Below are 18,926 nucleotides of genomic sequence, written 5' to 3' on the forward strand. Positions count from 1 at the left end.
GTCAGACTGTCAGACTCCCAGTCTGAAATACATATACAGAATAATTACCCTTTGTAATCTCTAATAACATGTCATTGAATAATGATTGACATCTCAACTTAGCAAGAAAGAAGAATTTGGCTGAATTAGAGACATAAATGAGCACTGACATATCATACTTCCGACAGTAATGAAATACATAATTCACTTCTACATATGTTGCTCTATCATCACCAAATATTTTGTTTATGACAAAAAGCTTGGACAAATGACACTTTAAAAATCACTAAATTGCAAAATTTTCCAAACTGGAAATAACGGCAACAAAAATATAACTAGAGTGTTCCAATGAACAACTGTGTCGCCTGCTTTGTAGTTTCATTAAAGGTGCAAATAAATCTAAGAGTGATCAGCTTTTTATTTACTTTTAGCATTATAGTTCATGCATTTGCCTGCAAAGAAAAAATGGCACCTATATAAAACAGCAAAAGAATTTGACAATCAAAGAAAACATGTTGTATGGTTCCCTAACCTTCAAATGAATAATTAAATTGAAATTATTGGAAATAACTATTTATCATTTTATTAATACATGTTTCCAACAATCTTCTAAAAGGGATTTCAGTCTGTCTTTACTGCAATTGTCAGTCTACACAATCCACTGTAGAATACTGATCCCAATGTATTTTGAATTCATGGTATTTAAATATAAGTTTGTGTGGTAACTGAACATCTTACACTTTCAAAGTACTTTTTCATGAGCTAAACATGTTTCCAATAATCCTCCAGAAGAGATTTCAGACTTTACTGCAATTGTCAGTCTACATGATCCACTGTGGATTAATACAGATCCTGATGTATTTTCATGGTATTTAAATATAAGTTTGTATAGTAACTGAATATCACACGGTTTCAAAGTACACTATCATGAGCTCATAAACATGTATAAATGCAAATTATCAAAATCCTGCCTCTCAAAATTCAAAAGTCATAAGTTAAATTAAACTGGTATTTTTTGCAAAGTTGGTCAAAGGTCAAGGTCAAGTGGATTTTAATGCTGGTATTTTTCATATTGTCTTTTGACAAACAATCATTGTTTAACAATGCACATGCTAAATAGCATAGACTTACAGTCAAGGGACATAATTATTTGCCACTTCCGAGCAAATCGCATCACGTTTTCTCGCATGTTCGGTAAAGTAGGAATGAGCGCTATTATAGACAAAGATTTTCCTTAGTTTTCCCTTTCTACTTTTATCTGTGTGTTGTAAACTAAAATTGATGATGTATACACAATATTTTTGTTGTCTGCTTTATTGTTTGTTGATAAATTCATGTAAAAATAACTTGGAGTCGGAAGGGGAAAGAATTAGATACGTCCATCAGAAGTATGGTTGTAAAAACATTTAGAGAGAACATATATACTTCAGAATTGGAGAGAATATTAGGAATTTCTAGGTCTACAATATGAAGTATTGTGAAAAAGTTTGATGAAACGGGACAGCTAGAAAATTGATGAGGAAGGGGAAGGAAGAAAGTGTTTACAGACAGAAATAAAAACAAACTTTCATGTGTAGTTAAAGAAAACAGATGAAGAACTTACAAAGACATAACAGGTATTGTGAATGAGGAATACAATCATAGATTTTGTACTTGAACTAAACAAAAAGAAAAATTCAAGAGCTGGGTTACAAACGGAGGGTTGCCAAGAAAAAAGTCGCTATTCACAAGGCCAACAAAAAAGCTGGTACAAGGAGAGAAAAAATTGGACTGTTGATCGTGAATGGAATACATGGGTGTTTAGTGATGAAAGCCAGATAGTAATTGGAAAAAATAAGAAAGTTTATACTAGTATATGCCATTGGAGAAAAGACAAGGAAAAGTACAGTGTGCAGCTAGTGTGTCCGCCATCTTGATGACATCTGAGTATCATGATCTGGGGTTGTGTGTGTATAAAAGGAATAGGAACTTTAATTAATGTAGAAGGTAACATAAATGCAAAAAAACATATTGAAATATTAGACAATAACCTTTGGCTTGTTTTAGCCAGTCATTTTCCAGATTATTAATTTATACATGATTCAATTTACTAGTGAGAATTAAACCAGGGGTTGAAATTTTCCTGGAAAACCCACTAGCCAAGGGGCTACTGATCAGTAAAAAATTACTAGCCCAAAGCTCAAAATTACTAGCCCGACAATTTTTAAGCAAACTGAAAGCATAAGTTAAAGATTAAAATGCTTTGGCAACAGAAACAAATTAAACTAGATCTCAATCAAAAGCCGTCTTTACCAAAACTATTTTGCATCATGGGCCCATAGGACCTGTCTGTCAATGAAAAATACAGGCCCCAAGAGAAATTAGGAAGCCCCCTCAAGTACATGTAGGGCAATCATTATCTTCAATTTAAAAGTGCTTTTTTTAAAAAGAAATCTGCAGGAGTCTAACTCTTCTGATTGAGTCTGAAATGGAGTGACACACTTTATCAGTTCTTTTTATTAATTTTCGGATTAAGAAAAGAAGCCGATTATTTTTAGGAATAAATAAGTCATGTAGCACTGCTAATTGTATTAGCTGAAGGAGATTAACAACTAATGAAGTCATACAGCTTTGATTTTTTTTAATTGGTTGGAAACTTTGCAGGAAAAATTTGGGGGAAAACATGCTTTTTATCTTTCAAATTGGGCTTTCAAATAATCCTGCAGGACTTACTTGATTTTTCAACTTAACTGGCCCAGGTAGCCAATTTTACTGGCCTCAGACCTTTGTGTTTTGAAATGATTGCAAAAGAAACCAGTCTACATAGAAAAGTGAAAGTAAATTATATAACAAGATTTTTTTCCATTCTGCTAGTCCGACGGACTATCGTTACATTTAAATTAGCTAGCCCGAGTCTTAAAACAACTAGCCCTAGGCTTCGGGCTATTGTATATTTCAAACCCTGATTAAACTTTAATTTTAAAAATAATGACCATAAGAATTTTTTTTTTTCAACAATAAACTATTTTTTTTATATTAGTTGTTACTTCCCCCCCCCCCCCCCCCCTACATCTAGGCTAGTAACTTTTTACTTCGGGCTAGTGCCTTTTTTGCTGCCAATAGCGCGTGGGCTATAGTGCTTCTATCTATTATTGCACACCCCTGGTCTCACAATCAGAGTTGTAATGATTCGTGGAAAGATTTACAATCTCAGTTTGAGTACCATCAACCAAGGCCATTTTCTTTTGAAGTACATCATGACATATACTAAAATTTATTTGGACTGATAGAATTTGCTTCGGACTGGAAGAACACAGTAAGTCATCAGTCCAAATGACTGATAGAAATATTTGGTTTTTGGAAACTCTGAACAGATTGTTGGAAGACCTGATCTCCAAAAACTACACAGAATATTGTCAATCAGAAACTCAAGCATCTTTTTAATGTCAACTTCAGAGTGTGTACAATCAGAATGCTTTTTAACAAAATAATTTTGCAAATGACCAATGACAAGGTAAGTATATCTACGAGTTCCATTTTTATTGAAAAAGCAGCTGTCTTTGATGTCAAAAAGCCTGGACTTCAATTTATAGTGAGGAATGGTTGTGTATAAATTGTTGAAAAGTTGTACGTTTTGATGTTATTGATTTTATTACAATTTTGTGATTTCAAAATTTTTTAAAAGTTCTTTGGAATTTTTAAGTATCCACATCTGATTTACACCATTTCTTGAATATACTGTTGTACAGTACTCCTGAAATTTCTCCTTCATTACAGTAAATATTTTAGTGAGGAGTAAAGAAAGAGGCTTGCTAGAACATTTACTGGAACCTGCTATGTATCTTTGTTTGTAAGGATTTTTATGAAGTTTAGGAATCCAGTAAAGGTATGGTAATTCAAATTCATTTTGATTGTTGGGAATGTTAAAAATATCTAAAACGGACATAATATGATTTTGAAGAATTTCCTCTTTTAATTAGAAAGAGAGCTATGGGTGTAAGTTGGATTTCCACCTGTAGAATTACTCTAAAATACAATTCAAATAATGAGCCTTACAAACAAAGACTATGTTGTTACCAACTTTGTCAGCTGGGACCAGTACATAATGATCGTGTATTCTATCTCATTCCTTTTTCACTTCTGAATTATTAAAGACAGAAGGATAAATAGTCTTTATACAGCCCCTCAATCGCTTAATGCGAGATTTCAACATCCATCTGATGCACTTAATCCATTCTGACAAAGTGTCAAGGTCTTCTTTTTTGTGTTTGGTCCATTGCCTGGTGCAATCTTCCACAGAATTCATAATAGTTATAAAATTATGATGCCAGTTGAAAGAACGGGGTTCCCTAAATTTTGACCCTTTTAAAATAAGGGATTTAAGGTCCTCATTATTAACTATGTTTACATCACCAGTAATGACGTGTCCAGCAGGACTATAGTTTTAGTGTGAAGAAGAACATGAACAGGTAGGAGGATTATGTATCAGATGTTCAATATTGTAGGCATTCTAGTTTTTTTTTTAATTAAAAAGTTTGAAAGCAATAGTTGATGTATATCTATAAGAAATACAAGGTGTGGACTTCAACTTGAAATATGGTGGAATACAAGATTGGACCCTTTTATGATTAAAAATATATTACTAATATTAACTGTGTCATTTCCTTTGTTTGCAAATTGAAGTTTAAGGGAAAAACAGATTGTTTGACCAGTATTATCTTCCGTAAAATGTGGTGGTTTAAAAAGCCTATGATTTAATTGCAATATCCATAATCACAGATCCAAGCCTGTATTCTGGCCCCAAGACCATAAACTGAGAACAGACTTAAGTCAAAATTTCAAATCAGTATAACTTTTGAAATAATTTTGATAATGAAACAAAATTTTTATCTCATATTTAAACGAATATAATATAAATCTGCACATTTTTAAGCACATATGTTAAATAAAACTCAAGATATTCAAAATCAAAATTTTGACTTAAGTCTGTTCTCATTTTATGGTCTTGAGGCCTGGTGTCGAAGAATCCAAATATGGACTTTTCTTGACCTTTTCAAAAAGACCATGTAGAACTTTTAAAGGGACAGAGTAAAGTTTGGTGCGAATGTGATGGAGACCTAACTGTTTATTTACATAAGGTAGTAGTGAATCAAAAGAAACATTGTGTATAATAGGTTTATTGTATGACTGATGCCCATGACTACGCTTAGGTCTCTGTGTATGGTTAAAAAGTCCCATCACATTCACATTGCTACACTGTGGACTTCCCAAATTCCCCAAAGATTCCCAAATGTAAATATAAATAAAAAGTTGTATCTAAATCTTATATTAATATAAAGGAATGTTCATGATTACTTAAGTTTTTTCCTTAAAATGTAATTTGTAATTTAATAACATTTGCAAAGTAATTGTAATTTAACAGGTCCAGTCCAAAAGACTATTTCCACCTAAGTAGCTATTAATGGCTACCTACATGTAGCATTCAAACCTACTTGAAGTAGCTACTTCTACCTACTTTTACCTGTCTTTGAACAGAGCTCCAGATAAGGTGCATATTTGCAGAAATATGCATTGAATTTTTCAAAACACACATTAAAAATTAAAACAGGGTGTACAATTACGCATTAGCAGTTATAAATTAGCATTACACTATATACATGTACGAAGGATTGAATGATACAAGTACGATTTAGCTAATTATGTGAATTGAGTTCAGCTCAGTGTTTGAATTTTTATCAAAAGGAAAGTTTGATTTATAAGCATATTCGGAATAACCTAAACCTTTATTAATTGTATGAAAATAATTCCTTAATTTTTTGCTTTCCACATGCTCCTATGCTATAAATAGCACCACGCGACTTTTAAATGCAAATGGGGAGTAACTCAAACTTTTAACCTTGTATATATTTTTGGTAACAAAAAAAAAAAAGGAAAACAACAGGGCGGGACATTTTGAGAGGGGCAGGTGGGGATGAGAATCTAAAGATTAATTTTATCTGGCCAAAGGAAGGATATTTTTCTTGGTAACTCTTGCTACGATCGATATAGGCCTAATCTTAAACGGAATTCTGTGTGCCCGTGGTACAAGTAACTTTGCCTACCATATGGTCTTTCTGGTGAAAGAAATGAAATGATTCTCAGTTATAGCTAAAAGCTGACAACATTTTTAAATTTCATTAACCTAATTGATAAATGCAGAAACTGTCCTCTTTTTTTTTTTATTATTATTATTTTTTTTTTACATTCCTCTTTCAAAACACTTATTTCAATTACAAGCTAAAAATCACATTATATGTCAAAAGATCAATAGATTAACAAAGTACTCTTTAATTATTTTTGCTGAAAAGCAAAATCTGCATTTATTTGAAAAACAGGGAGTAAATACACTTTGAGGTAAAAAATTATCTGGAGCTCTGTTTGAAAATAAAATAAAATAATAATTAAGGCACATCTTTAAAATAGGTCAAACTTGTTGTTTATCATCAGAGTGTTAAACTGAAAACTTTCTAAGAGTGGAGAATGGAGAGGAAATGCATGGAAAATCATCTTAAAAAACATTTTATACAGGGATGGGGTCAATTACTTTAAAAAGTAATTAATTAAATTACAATTACTTTGACTTTTTCTTCAATTAAATTACAGGCTTTCTAAGACATGTAACTAATTAAATTACAATTACTTTGCAAATACAAGTAATTGAAAAAATGTTCAATTACAAATTACTTCCAATTACTTCAAAAAATGTAATTAATTACAGTCAATTACAATTACTTTTTTCAATTACCCCATCCCTGATTTTATATAATAAAGCATGAAGATATTAAAGTTTAAAAATTGATACAGATTTGTAAGACATTTTAGACTTAGTTTTGATCCTTTGCTACCAGAAAATGAAACTGGATGCAGTTTTGATGCAAAATTGCTAACTAAAGTTAAAAAGTAATCATCTTTTGGCCAAAATTTTTGTTGTATATCGTCAGTCACAACAGTGTGACTGTATTTAGAAATTTGGTACTCACCATATTGCGCCATTCCATCGATTGGTCACGAAATGCTAATAAAGCAAAAAGTAGGTAAAAATAGCTACCTGGAGTAGGTTTAAATACCTAGGTAGCTATAAGCAGCTATGTAGGTAGAAATAGTCTTTGGACTGGACCTGTTTCAGGTCTGGTACAATCACTACATTTAGCTACATTGCTTGAATTACCTACATGGCTTTATTTACCTACCTGAAGTAGCTTTATTTAGCTACTAAATCATACTTATTTCTTAAATTAGCATATTTCTCAGGATGTGCAGTAATAATTTTCAACTTTAATCTCATCTGAAAACAACACTCTGGAAGATAGATGTCTTTTCTGCACAATTGCAATCAAAGTTCTAAAAGTTTTGGGGCTATATACAACAGTTAATTTGTGACAAAACAGTTACTTCTTGAATGAACTAACAAAGAAGACCAGTTCTTGGATAACATGATAATTGATTGGTACTTATTAGTGTTTCAGAATCGGACGACAAATACTATCGATTATTGAATCTGGAACACCATTTCGATTCATAATTGAAAATAATTGGACATTTCTTATGTTTCTTATTTACATTATTAAAGGCCCGGTATTATGTTTATAGTTATTGACAAGTACACATGTAGGCCAATATTTCAATTTTAATAAATCTGATATGATATTCTATAATCATTAAAGGAAAGAATTACTCTTGCTTAAATTTTTTATTTTTGATTTTTAAAAGATGATAATTTTTTTTTTAATTTATTCCTATTTATATAAAAGAAAAAAAAGTAAAAGTTCAACAAGTTGTCTACCTTCATAAATATTAATATTTGAATTTATTCAGAGAAATAATTTACAATATTTTATATATAGCATATAGGTATACACAATAACAAGAGGCCCAAGGGCCTTAACGGTCACCTGAGTATGATACAATAATTAGCATTATGCATAGAGTATAAAATGAACTGAAAGGTGAAGCTTTGTTGCCCAAAAGAAAAAAAAATAGGGTGATCATGATCAACAAAATAATTGGTCTTAATATTCATTAACAGTTCATAAATTAGGTTCTAATCTGTTCCCCATTTATCACTATCACCATACAGTATATTAACAAATTATCAATGCTTCTGTACTATTTTAATCCCTTGTTGAAATCTCTTACATTGGCCTCTCTTGGTCTTTGATGAACATTTAATAAGACAAGTTATTTTTGTCTCATTTTTATTTATCTACTACTTACAAGTCTATCTGATCATTAAAACAATGAATTAAGTACTTTTTGTATTATACAATAAAAGTTCTTGCATAATTCTCTTATTCTATTTACCTTTGAAGTACAATATTTACAGTGTTTAATTATCAAAAGTAAATGGCAAAGGGGAATAACTCCTCTCAGTAGAATACAAATTAATAGAGCCCTGGCCTGGACCAGAACACTTAAACAAATGGTCCTGATGTTCAAAAATCTGGCAAAAATACCCTTCCTTATTAAAACTTTTACTCTTTTTGCCTCTGATATGCCCAGGTGCAGAGAAGATTTTTAAAGCATTAATGCATTTTCACTACATAATAAAAAGAGCCCCGCCCTAACATCAGAACCTCTGATCCAGGGGTCATAAAATTCACAATTTTGGAAGAGACATCCTTGCTTATCATAACCATGTATTTGTTTAAATAATACCCAAGAGAAGAGAAGAAGATTTTTAAAGAAATAATGCACTTTCACTATATGATCTATATAGCCCTGCCCTAGCACCAGAACCCCTGACCCTGGGGCTATGAATTTCACAATTCTGGTAGAGTCACCCTTGCTTATCATAATTATGTATTCAATTTGTTTCAATAATACCCAGGAGTAGAGAAGAAGATTTTCAAAGAAATAATGCACTTTCACTATATGATCTATATAGCCCCACCCTAGCACCAGAACCCCTGACCCTGGGGTCATGAATTTCAAAATTTTGGTAGAGTCACCCTTGCTTATCATAACTATGTATTCAATTTGTTTCAATAATACCCAGGAGTAGAGAAGAATATTTTCAAAGAAATAATGAACTTTCACTATATGATCTATATAGCCCCGCCCTAGCACCAGAACCCCTGACCCTTGGGTCATGAACTTCATAATTATGGTAGAGTCACCCTTGCTTATCATAACTATGTATTCAATTTGTTTCAATAATACCCAGGAGTAGAGAAGAAGATTTTCAGAGAAATAATGCACTTTCACTACATGATCTATATAGCCCTGCCCTAGCACCAGAACCCCTGACCCTTGGGCTATGAATTTCAAAATTTTGGTAGAGTCACCCTTGCTTATCATAACTATGTATTCAATTTGTTTCAATAATACCCAGGAGTAGAGAAGAAGATTTTCAAAGAAATAATGCACTTTCACTATATGATCTATATAGCCCAACCCTAGCACCAGAACCCCTGACCCTGGGGTCATGAATTTCACAATTTTGGTAGAGTCACCCTTGCTTATCATAACTATGTATCCAATTTGTTTCATAATACCCAGTAGTAGAGAAGAAGATTTTCAAAGAAATAATGCACTTTCACTATATGATCTATATAGCCCTGCCCTAGCAGCAGAACCCCTAACCCTGGGGCCATGAATTTCACAATTTTGGTAGAGGGCTCAATGCTAATTACAATCATGCCATCAGTTTGACTGCTTGATGTCCAGGAGCAAAGAAGAAGATTTTAAAGATTGCATTAATTTTGATGGTTTTGGCCCCACCCCTCAGGCCCCTGGGGGACAGGGGCCACGAATTTCACAATTTTTGTTCCCCTTCACCCATAGATGCTATATGCCAAAATTGGTTGAAATTGGTTTGCTGGTTCCAGAGAAGAAGCTGAAAATGTTCAAAAGTTTACGACCGACAAACGACGGACGACGAACAACGGACGACGAACGACGGACGATGCACGACGACGGACGAAAAGAGATAGCAATAGGTCACCTGAGTGACTCAGGTGACCTAAAAAAGCAGTAGCTTTGTGCTTGACTTCTGACTGTTTAAACTGTGAAAAATAATACACAAAATGTGAGTGGAAAGTTAAAATATCGTTTCAAGAGTGAGAGCAGAGGAAATTCAGGTTAAAAGACGATTGTTTTAAGTGGTACTCTTAATAGCTATTAGGGCTGTCACGAGTACCCGAAATAACCGAGAACCGCGGTCCAAGTTGTTCGGTTCGGTTCCGGTTCCATTTTTCCGGATTTCGGTTCGGGTTTATATATTAGAGTCTGTTCAATAAAAAAAATGGCGTCGAAATCAAAGAAATGATTAGTCAGCCCACGGGCTGACTAGTTACAGTGGGATGAAACTACAAGTGCGCTTGCGTAATTTGGAATTCTGGGAAAAAGATGTACACAACTTGTTCTAAAGAAACTAGTGCTATTTGCTCCAACCAAAGGGCGTGATTCTTCACAAACACCCTCTAAACAAAGACGCGACCTCGATCTATTTATAGACTGCATTGTTCTTCGTCATTCTCGACGAAATTGTTTTAAGTGGGAAATATGATACTATGAAAATATTTCAGTGCTTCTTATAGAAGATGAGAAGTTTATATGCAGAACACATTTAACACTTGATATATATACCCTCAATCGCCGTTGCAAGTTCACAGATTTGTGTGTAAGACTCCCTCAATCAATACCTTGCATAAGACATGTACGGGTCGGAATTCACACAATAATCCACTTGCACAAAGGTCCCAAAACAGTGAAAAAAAGAATCCCTTTTCACTTTAATAATGAAAGTTATGAAAACGTCAGAAGATCACTTAAGATGTGTAAAGTCTTATAATTTACACGATGATAGAAATGTAAGTGCCGGTTGTGCACGTGAACCGCGCCCACAGGTGAGGAACTGACCACAGTAGAACTGCGATAGTTGAGAGAAACTGCGCGGATTTATAGACCCCCCCCCCCCCCCAATTAGAGTGAGCAAGATGGAATCCAGTATCATTTTAGGGTATACGTACTGTATGTATAAAATATTTTGAATTTCCAGTTTATTACTTTATTTTGGAAGCAATTCTTTTCTTTCCTAATAACACTAAAATGGATGCTTAAATTTAGAAATTGAATTAAATATACATACAGTATGCACCCCCCCCCCCTTTCCCCTATCATGCATTGCCTCGAACCTGCACGATTAAAAACTTTTATCTAATAATAATTAACACAATCTAACCCAAGGTCTACATTCCTTTTAAGCATCATAATCTATATCATTTATAGAATTTAACAGTAAAAATGAAAATGTATACATTCTTCAACGTTTAATGATTTGGATCATAGTGGCTTTGTTCATTTCTGAGACGAACTTTATCTGATGTCCGCGCCCAAGAGAAATTAATTGGAAGTCATCATAATGATTACGATGTAACCTTTATTATTTATTATGTACAGCATTATTTACAAATAAGAAAACGACTGGGCGAATTTTAACTTAGACGACAATGACTTTTAATGAACACAACATGATGGATAAAACAAATCATATACCATCACAAAACAAGAAAGAAACTTTCTGTATTCCAGTGGCTGACTCTCAGCTTTTTTTTAAAAAGCTAAACTTGTGATGATAACAGTGATAAATAAACATCACAACTGAAATCTGCTTCATTCCATTACAAAACACTTGTCACGGACGTATAAGATAATTATCAAAACGAGCAGGAATGGTCAGGTTATGGCTAATAGTAGGCCAAGTCACTGATGTCTAGACGTTCGCATGGTTAAGACTTGTTTTCAATGTAAATTTAATGTAACAAATAAAGATTTTTCAAGTTAAATTAATGAAATTAAGGTTTAAAATAGATGTAAATAACCGACCCGAAATACCCGAAACCGAACCGAAAATTTACAGAACCGACCTGACCCGAAAAATTTTGGTACCGTGACAGCCCTAATAGCTATATTTCATCATCAATTCTTTTGTTGCCTAAATGAATTATGCCTTGCATTAATGGAAGGGAATTTTATTTAGATTTAGTCATGATTATAATTTTTGAAGCATTTTTACAAATCATTCACTGACTCAGTATTTAGTCAGGCATCAAATAGGAACTCGTTGTAAATATGTGTGCACATGGAAGATGCATAAAAAATAATCAGTGTATCATCTCTGTACAAAAGAAAACAGGGAACACTACATGAAAAAAGATAATATATATTAAGATTTAGCATTATGTTTAAAGTAGTTATAAATTAGCGATTATCGATTTTGCTGCTATGCTATCGATTGTCAGCATCGCCAACCTTTCAACGACGATTTTTCGATCGTCGGCAACTATCACTGAATCACTAGTACTTATTCAGCACAATGTGAAGTAATCACACTTATCCATGCCTCACCGCACACAAGGTGCTGTACAGTTACTCAAACAATGGAAATACAGTAGTTGGCCATAATTTAGTTCCCAAAATGGCCGCCGATATTTTCGTGAATCGGCTTGGCGATAATATTTTGTCTCTTAGTTTCCCAATACATAAAAAAAATCTTATCTTTCTGCATCCGGATATAAGCACCCATATCGAATTTGGTTTTAAATTTATTTTCCTAATTCTATTTCCGTTTTGTTTGTTGATAATCGTCTGCTAACAAAATGGGTCGCCGTGGGAAAGATTTGACACCGGAGGTGAGAAAAATCATCGTAAGTTTATCTGAGAAAGGTTAATCTGGCCATAAAATCTCAAAAATCACTGGAGTTAATCCAAGGACTGTAAATAAATTTATAAAACGAGTGAAAGAAAGGGGAAACGAAGAAAACCTTCCAAGAACTGGCAGGCGGAGAAAAACTGACAATAGAGCCGATCGTTGACTTTTTCGTATGGTACGGAACAACCAAAGGCAGACTTTAGAAGACCTCACAAATAAATATAACAACAATTCTGTTGAAAATATTTCTTCAAGGACTGTTAGAAGAAGATTGTTTGAAAATAATTATAAAAGACATGTTGTTTCTAAGAAAATCACGATAAGGAGAGAAAACAGATCTCGGCGAACCAGTTTTTGTAGACAGAAATTGTGTTGGACAGTTAAAATAACTGGTCTAAAGTAATTTTTAGTGACAAAACAAAAGTGGTAATGAGAGGACAAAAAAATTTATGTGTGGAGAAAATCTAAAAAACGTTTAATGGGAGAATGCACGGGAATGTTTAAGGACAGAGAGAAGCAAGGTACAATTTCTGCTATGTTCTGGGGCTGTATCACCTATAATGGTGTCGAAACAATAACACTTATTGATGGAAACATGAATTCCAATATTTATAATTGAAACTTTGAATAGATATTTGTGGCCAGTTATAACAACAAGAGGCCCAGGGGCCACATCGCTCACCTGAGCACTATGGCTAGGAAAAAGCAGAAATCAGTTGTCTTGAAAGGTTGAAGTTTGAATAAAAAAGTGGTTCGGGGGGAGGGGGGGTGTCATAAATTGAACAAATTTGAATCTACATTATCTGAGGATGCTTCCATTTAAATATGACCAATCATGGCTTTGCTGTTCTTGAGTAGAAGATTTTTAAAGATTTAACCTATGTATTCCTATCTAAAACTTTGATCGCCCATTGTGGCCCCACCTGACCCCCGGGGGTCATGATTTGAACAAACTTGAATCTACACTACCTGAGGATGCTTCCATGTAAGTACGACCAATCATGGCTTTGCTGTTCTTGAGAAGAAGATTTTTAAAGATTTTTCCTATATATTCCTATGTAAAACTTTGATCGCCCATTGTGGCCCCACCCGACCCCTGGAGGTCATGATTTGAACAAACTTGAATCTACACTATCTGAGGATGCTTCCATGTAAATATGACCAATCATGGCTTTGCTGTTCTTGAGAAGAAGATTTTTAAAGATTTTTCCTATATATTCCTATGTAAAACTTTGATCGCCCATTGTGGCCCCACCCGACCCCCGGGGGTCATGATTTGAACAAACTTGAATCTACACTACCTGAGGATGCTTCCATGTAAGTACGACCAATCATGGCTTTGCTGTTCTTGAGAAGAAGATTTTTAAAGATTTTTCCTATATATTCCTATGTAAAACTTTGATGGCCCATTGTGGCCCCACCCGACCCCCGGGGGTCATGATTTGAACAAACTTGAATCTACACTATCTGAGGATGCTTCCATGTAAATATGACCAATCATGGCTTTGCTGTTCTTGAAAAGAAGATTTTTAAAGATTTTTCCTATATATTCCTATGTAAAACTTTGATGGCCCATTGTGGCCCCACCCGACCCCCGGGGGTCATGATTTGAACAAACTTGAATCTACAGTACCAACCAGACCCAACCTGACACCTAAGCAGTCCCAGAAAGCAGTCCCCGGGACTGCTTTGGGACCGCTCTGGGACTGCTGTGGGACTGCTCTGGGACCGCTATGGGACTGCTGTGGGACTGCTCTGGGACTGCTCTAGAAAGCAGACCCAGCAGTCCCTCGGACTGCTTTCTGGGACTGCTTTGTTCACTCATGCATGAAAAAGGTTCTGAGTGACATGATAGCTCCGCCCTTTGTGTATTCTGAATTTGCAGGCTCCCTGTTGTTGTTTTGTTTACTTTCAGCAGAGAGGTGTTAAAGATAAAGAATAAAAATACCAAGGATTTCTTACATTTTAATAAAAAGAGATAGATATACATGTAATTACTAAATGTCTTCAGGGGTTGTAAATTTACACAATTGTAGTCTAGAATTAATTTTAAAAAATGAAATTAGTTAAAAGGGAAGTCAGGAGATGACTTTTATCCCTTGAATTAAACTTAAATACAGGTGTTTGAAAAAAAGATATCTAGGCCTATTTAATTAATTAATGCTGTCAAGTTACAGTATGTACTCAAAGTTTGCATTAGCACTATTTTAAAAACAAACAAACAAACAAACAAACTTGTCATTACAATAAGATATTCAGAGGGACATACTGTTCTGGATTTTTTTTTTAACTTGAAAAAGCTAAAACCATGCTAAAAAAAGAGCATTCCATGTTATTTTTTACCGCCCTCAAATAAAACCTAATAATTTATTAAATGACCATGAAATAAAATTGTTCTACCATTCTTCAGTCATTTAAACAATTATATTTGTGAACAATTACTGGGGGATCTATTTATGAATTTGTTTTTGATTTATAAACAAGTTATTAAGTACTAATGACCCTCTGCTCCAAATTTCACGAAAATTTTTTAAACTTCCCAACATTGATTTTCATCAAGAGCTATAGCATCAAAATCAAATGAAAAATAGTATGAGGTACGAAGCGCTGCTTATTTTTTCATAAATGATTTTTATGTCAGATCATAATATGAAGAAATTTTAACACAGAGATAAGAAAGAGTAATAATTTATTATCACAACATAAAATTAGAAATACGCGGTGTATATGAAAATAATATTTAGTGTCATACTTACTAAATTCATATTAGAAAACATAATGAAGCGCTGCTTCCTAAGTCAGAATATCACAATGTTATATGTGGTTGTAAGAAAACAATACATCTGTTAACAAGAGTTATCTTTCTTATAAATGTTTTTTTCATTGGAAAAAAATGTAATACTGATAAAAATTCTACATTTGGTACTTGATACATTAAACCATTTTTAAAATGATCCTTAAAAAGATAGAACTTATTCAATTTTTAAAGGTTTTAAAATTGGATTTAAATGGGTTTTTTTGTCAAACATAATAAAACAATTTGAAAAGTACAGTCAAAGGAAATAGAAGACAATGTTTCCATCATAGGTTAAGTTTGATTGAATTGACTGCTCAAAGGTCTCGATAATCAAAATCTGATAAAGTAAACTATGAGTAAAACTAGGATATATTACTTGGAAAGTTATCTCTCTTATCAGAGGGTCGGTCCCCCTTAAAAGAGTAAATTTATAAACTTTTTTTAAATTATTGGGAATTGTGACTTATTTCTTATTTGTTTTGTTTTTGTTTTCCTGGCCGATTGGCCGATTAATAAAAAGCAATACAAATGTATAAAATGGTGTCAACACCTGAGGTTTCAATCGCCTTCGGGCATGATTAGCAGAAAGTCAATGCATGTTATTTGGGTATCAGTGTTACACATCACTGAACATGCTGGTCAACAATGGCACTAATTTCAATCTATGTACTGCAAAAAATCTTCGTTTATTTCGGGATTAATTAATTTTGAACATAATCTGAGGATTCCATTCGCGTGATTTACAGATGTACACTCAAACATTTATATAATAAAAGTATTATTGTTTTCTGTTACATAGATAATCTAACGATAATTAAATTGGCAAGTCAGTGAAAATAATCATGACTGAAATATAATACTCAAAGAATTTTTCAAAGGCTCCAGTACTTAAGAAAAATGCATTCAGAGTATAGTATGGAAATCGGCCTTGCTCTATAATCATAAGGTCTATTTAAAGCTAGTTTTGATAGAAAATAAACAACTCAAGTTTAATTTTCTATAAAAAATAAATAAATAAATATGGAAACCTATATCAATCACAGTAAATTAAGAAATTGATTTTTTTGGTGAAAAATTAATATACCACAAAACTGTGTTTAAATATTCATGTTATTAGAAGGTGTGACCGTCTTCTTTGTTCAGTATTTATTATTTGTTTCTATACGCGTAGTGTGAATTTCTTAATAGTTCAAAAATGACTTTTGCATGAGAATTGATACTGCTCAGAAAGAAATGGATCATCAATTTCAACTGCCTTTTATAGTTACATTGTTTATTGGTAATCTCATTTCTGAGTAAGCTCCGCCCATTAATTAATAAATCCCGCCCACTGGGACTGCTGGGACTGCTTTCTGGGACCGCTGGGACTGCTGGGACCACTGTGGGACTGCTCTGGGACCGCTATGGGACTGCTCTGGGACTGCTTTAGCAGTCCCAGAGCAGTCCCAGAAAGCAGTCCCCGGGACTGCTCTGGGACTGCTTTGTGTCAGGTTGGGTCTGGTTGGTACTGTATACTATCTGAGGATGCTACCATATAAATATGACCAATCATGGCTTTGCTGTTCTTGAGAAGAAGATTTTTAAAGATTTTTCCTATATATTCCTATTTAAAACTTTGATCGCCCATTGTGGCCCCACCCGACCCCCGGGGGTCATGATTTGAACAAACTTGAATCTACACTATCTGAGGATGCTACCATATAAATATGACCAATCATGGCTTTGCTGTTCTTGAGAAGAAGATTTTTAAAGATTTTTCCTATATATTCCTATGTAAAACTTTGATGGCCCATTGTGGCCCCACCCGACCCCCGGGGGTCATGATTTGAACAAACTTGAATCTACACTACCTGAGGATGCTTCCACATAAGTTTCATATTTTCAAGCACAGTGGTTCTTGAGAAGAAGATTTTTTAATGATACCATTAATTTTTCACGAATTCTTAATTATCTCCCCTTGGAAGAAGGCGTGGCCCTTCATTTGAAGAAACTTGAATCCCCTTTACCCAAGGATACTTTGTGGCAAGTTTGGTTGAAATTGGCCCAGTAGTTCTGGAGAAGAAGATGAAAATGTGAAAAGTTTACAACAACGACGACGCCAACGCCAACGACGATGACAGACAACGGACAAATTTTGATCAGAAAAGCTCACTTGAGCCTTTGGCTCAGGTGAGCTAAAAATGTTTGGAAATCACCCTTGGATATTCCAAGAAGATAATGCTCCTTGTCACGTATCAAGACAATGCAATGCCTGGAAAGCAGACAATAATATTCCCATTTTACCTTGGCCTGCACAAAGCCCAGATATGAACATAATAGAAAATGTATGGAGAGTTTTGAAAATCAGCATAAATGAAATTAACAACAAGTCAGATCTTGAAAGAGTACTGTAGTGACTGAAATCTGGGCATCACTACCTTTACACTATATAAAAAGCCTATATCAAAGTATTCCAAAAAGAATTAGAGCAGTAATTAAAGCAAAGGGATACATAACAAAATACTAGTAATTTAAGGTAAGTGTGTGTTGTTGTTTGCATGCTATTTAAATTTTACATGACAACAGGCTAGCCTAACATTTAACGGCGGCGGCCATTTTGGGAACTAAATTATGGCCAACTACTGTACATCCTTTGCTTGAAAGTGTTCAAACCCAGCAATGTTTTAGATTGCTTTTTGAAATTTTCCTAGTATAAATATTAGTAGTCGTATACTTGCGATTTTATGTCTATTTTAAATAAAAAGCCAAACTGTGAAAAGTTACATTGAAATAGCTAAAGAAAGCTACCTGAAGAAGCTAAATAAAGCTATGGTAGGTAATTCCAGCTACGTAGTTAAATGTACTGATTCTGGATCTGGATCTGGATAATTACGTAGCAGGGCTTTCCGGCATAAATGCTAGGGGAGAGAGAGTTTGGGCTAGTCCCACTGGTGCACGGCTACTCGAAAAGTAGCCACTGTCTTTGCACACACAACACTTTCTTCAAGCTGGTTCCAATCTATCACAGTTCTTGGAAAAAATGAATGTCTGAATTGGTCCATTTTACAAGTGAACGGTTTGAAACATTTTGAATTATTTGTGGCTTGTGATTGTATTGGACCTGTGTTTAATTAATTACATTCCAAAATCCTTGAAACGGTAATGGTAATTAATTGAAGGTTTTGTGCATTATTGTAATTTAATTAATTTTCCTAAGTAATTGACCCCATCCCTGTCAGAAAACCATTTGTAAGATGATAAGTTTTTCTTTTCAAAACAGAAGAAATTCGAGACCAAAACGACAATGCCCAGAAGTATCGATTTTTTAAGCCAAATATTTATCCAGCATGAATCAATTCGTAATTTTTTTAAATATTTCAAACATAAGAAGCACGTCATATTAATCTTTACTTACTTCAGCCTTTGTTCCTGGGCGATTTCGTCGCAGAACCGCTGAGTTACTGTCAGCCATTTTCATTTTCATTGCGAAGGAAGGTGAAG

The 18,926-nt window shown here is 33.9% G+C and overlaps 1 protein-coding gene across 1 annotated transcript in view; it reads right to left on the reverse strand.

Annotated features, from left to right (window-relative positions):
• LOC133188460 (MOB-like protein phocein) overlaps nucleotides 1-18,926 on the reverse strand; it is a 97,444-nt gene extending 78,518 nt beyond the window's left edge. The window contains exon 1 of the mRNA XM_061323898.1: nucleotides 18,841-18,926. Coding sequence (XP_061179882.1) covers nucleotides 18,841-18,909 — 69 coding nt within the window. The 5' untranslated portion in view covers nucleotides 18,910-18,926. The remainder of the gene's footprint in view (nucleotides 1-18,840) is intronic.

This window comes from Saccostrea echinata, unplaced genomic scaffold (genome assembly GCF_033153115.1).
Source record: "Saccostrea echinata isolate AGI-Se365-2 ecotype Australia unplaced genomic scaffold, CSIRO_AGI_Sech_v1 ptg000016l, whole genome shotgun sequence".
Taxonomy (NCBI): Eukaryota; Metazoa; Mollusca; class Bivalvia; order Ostreida; family Ostreidae; genus Saccostrea; species Saccostrea echinata.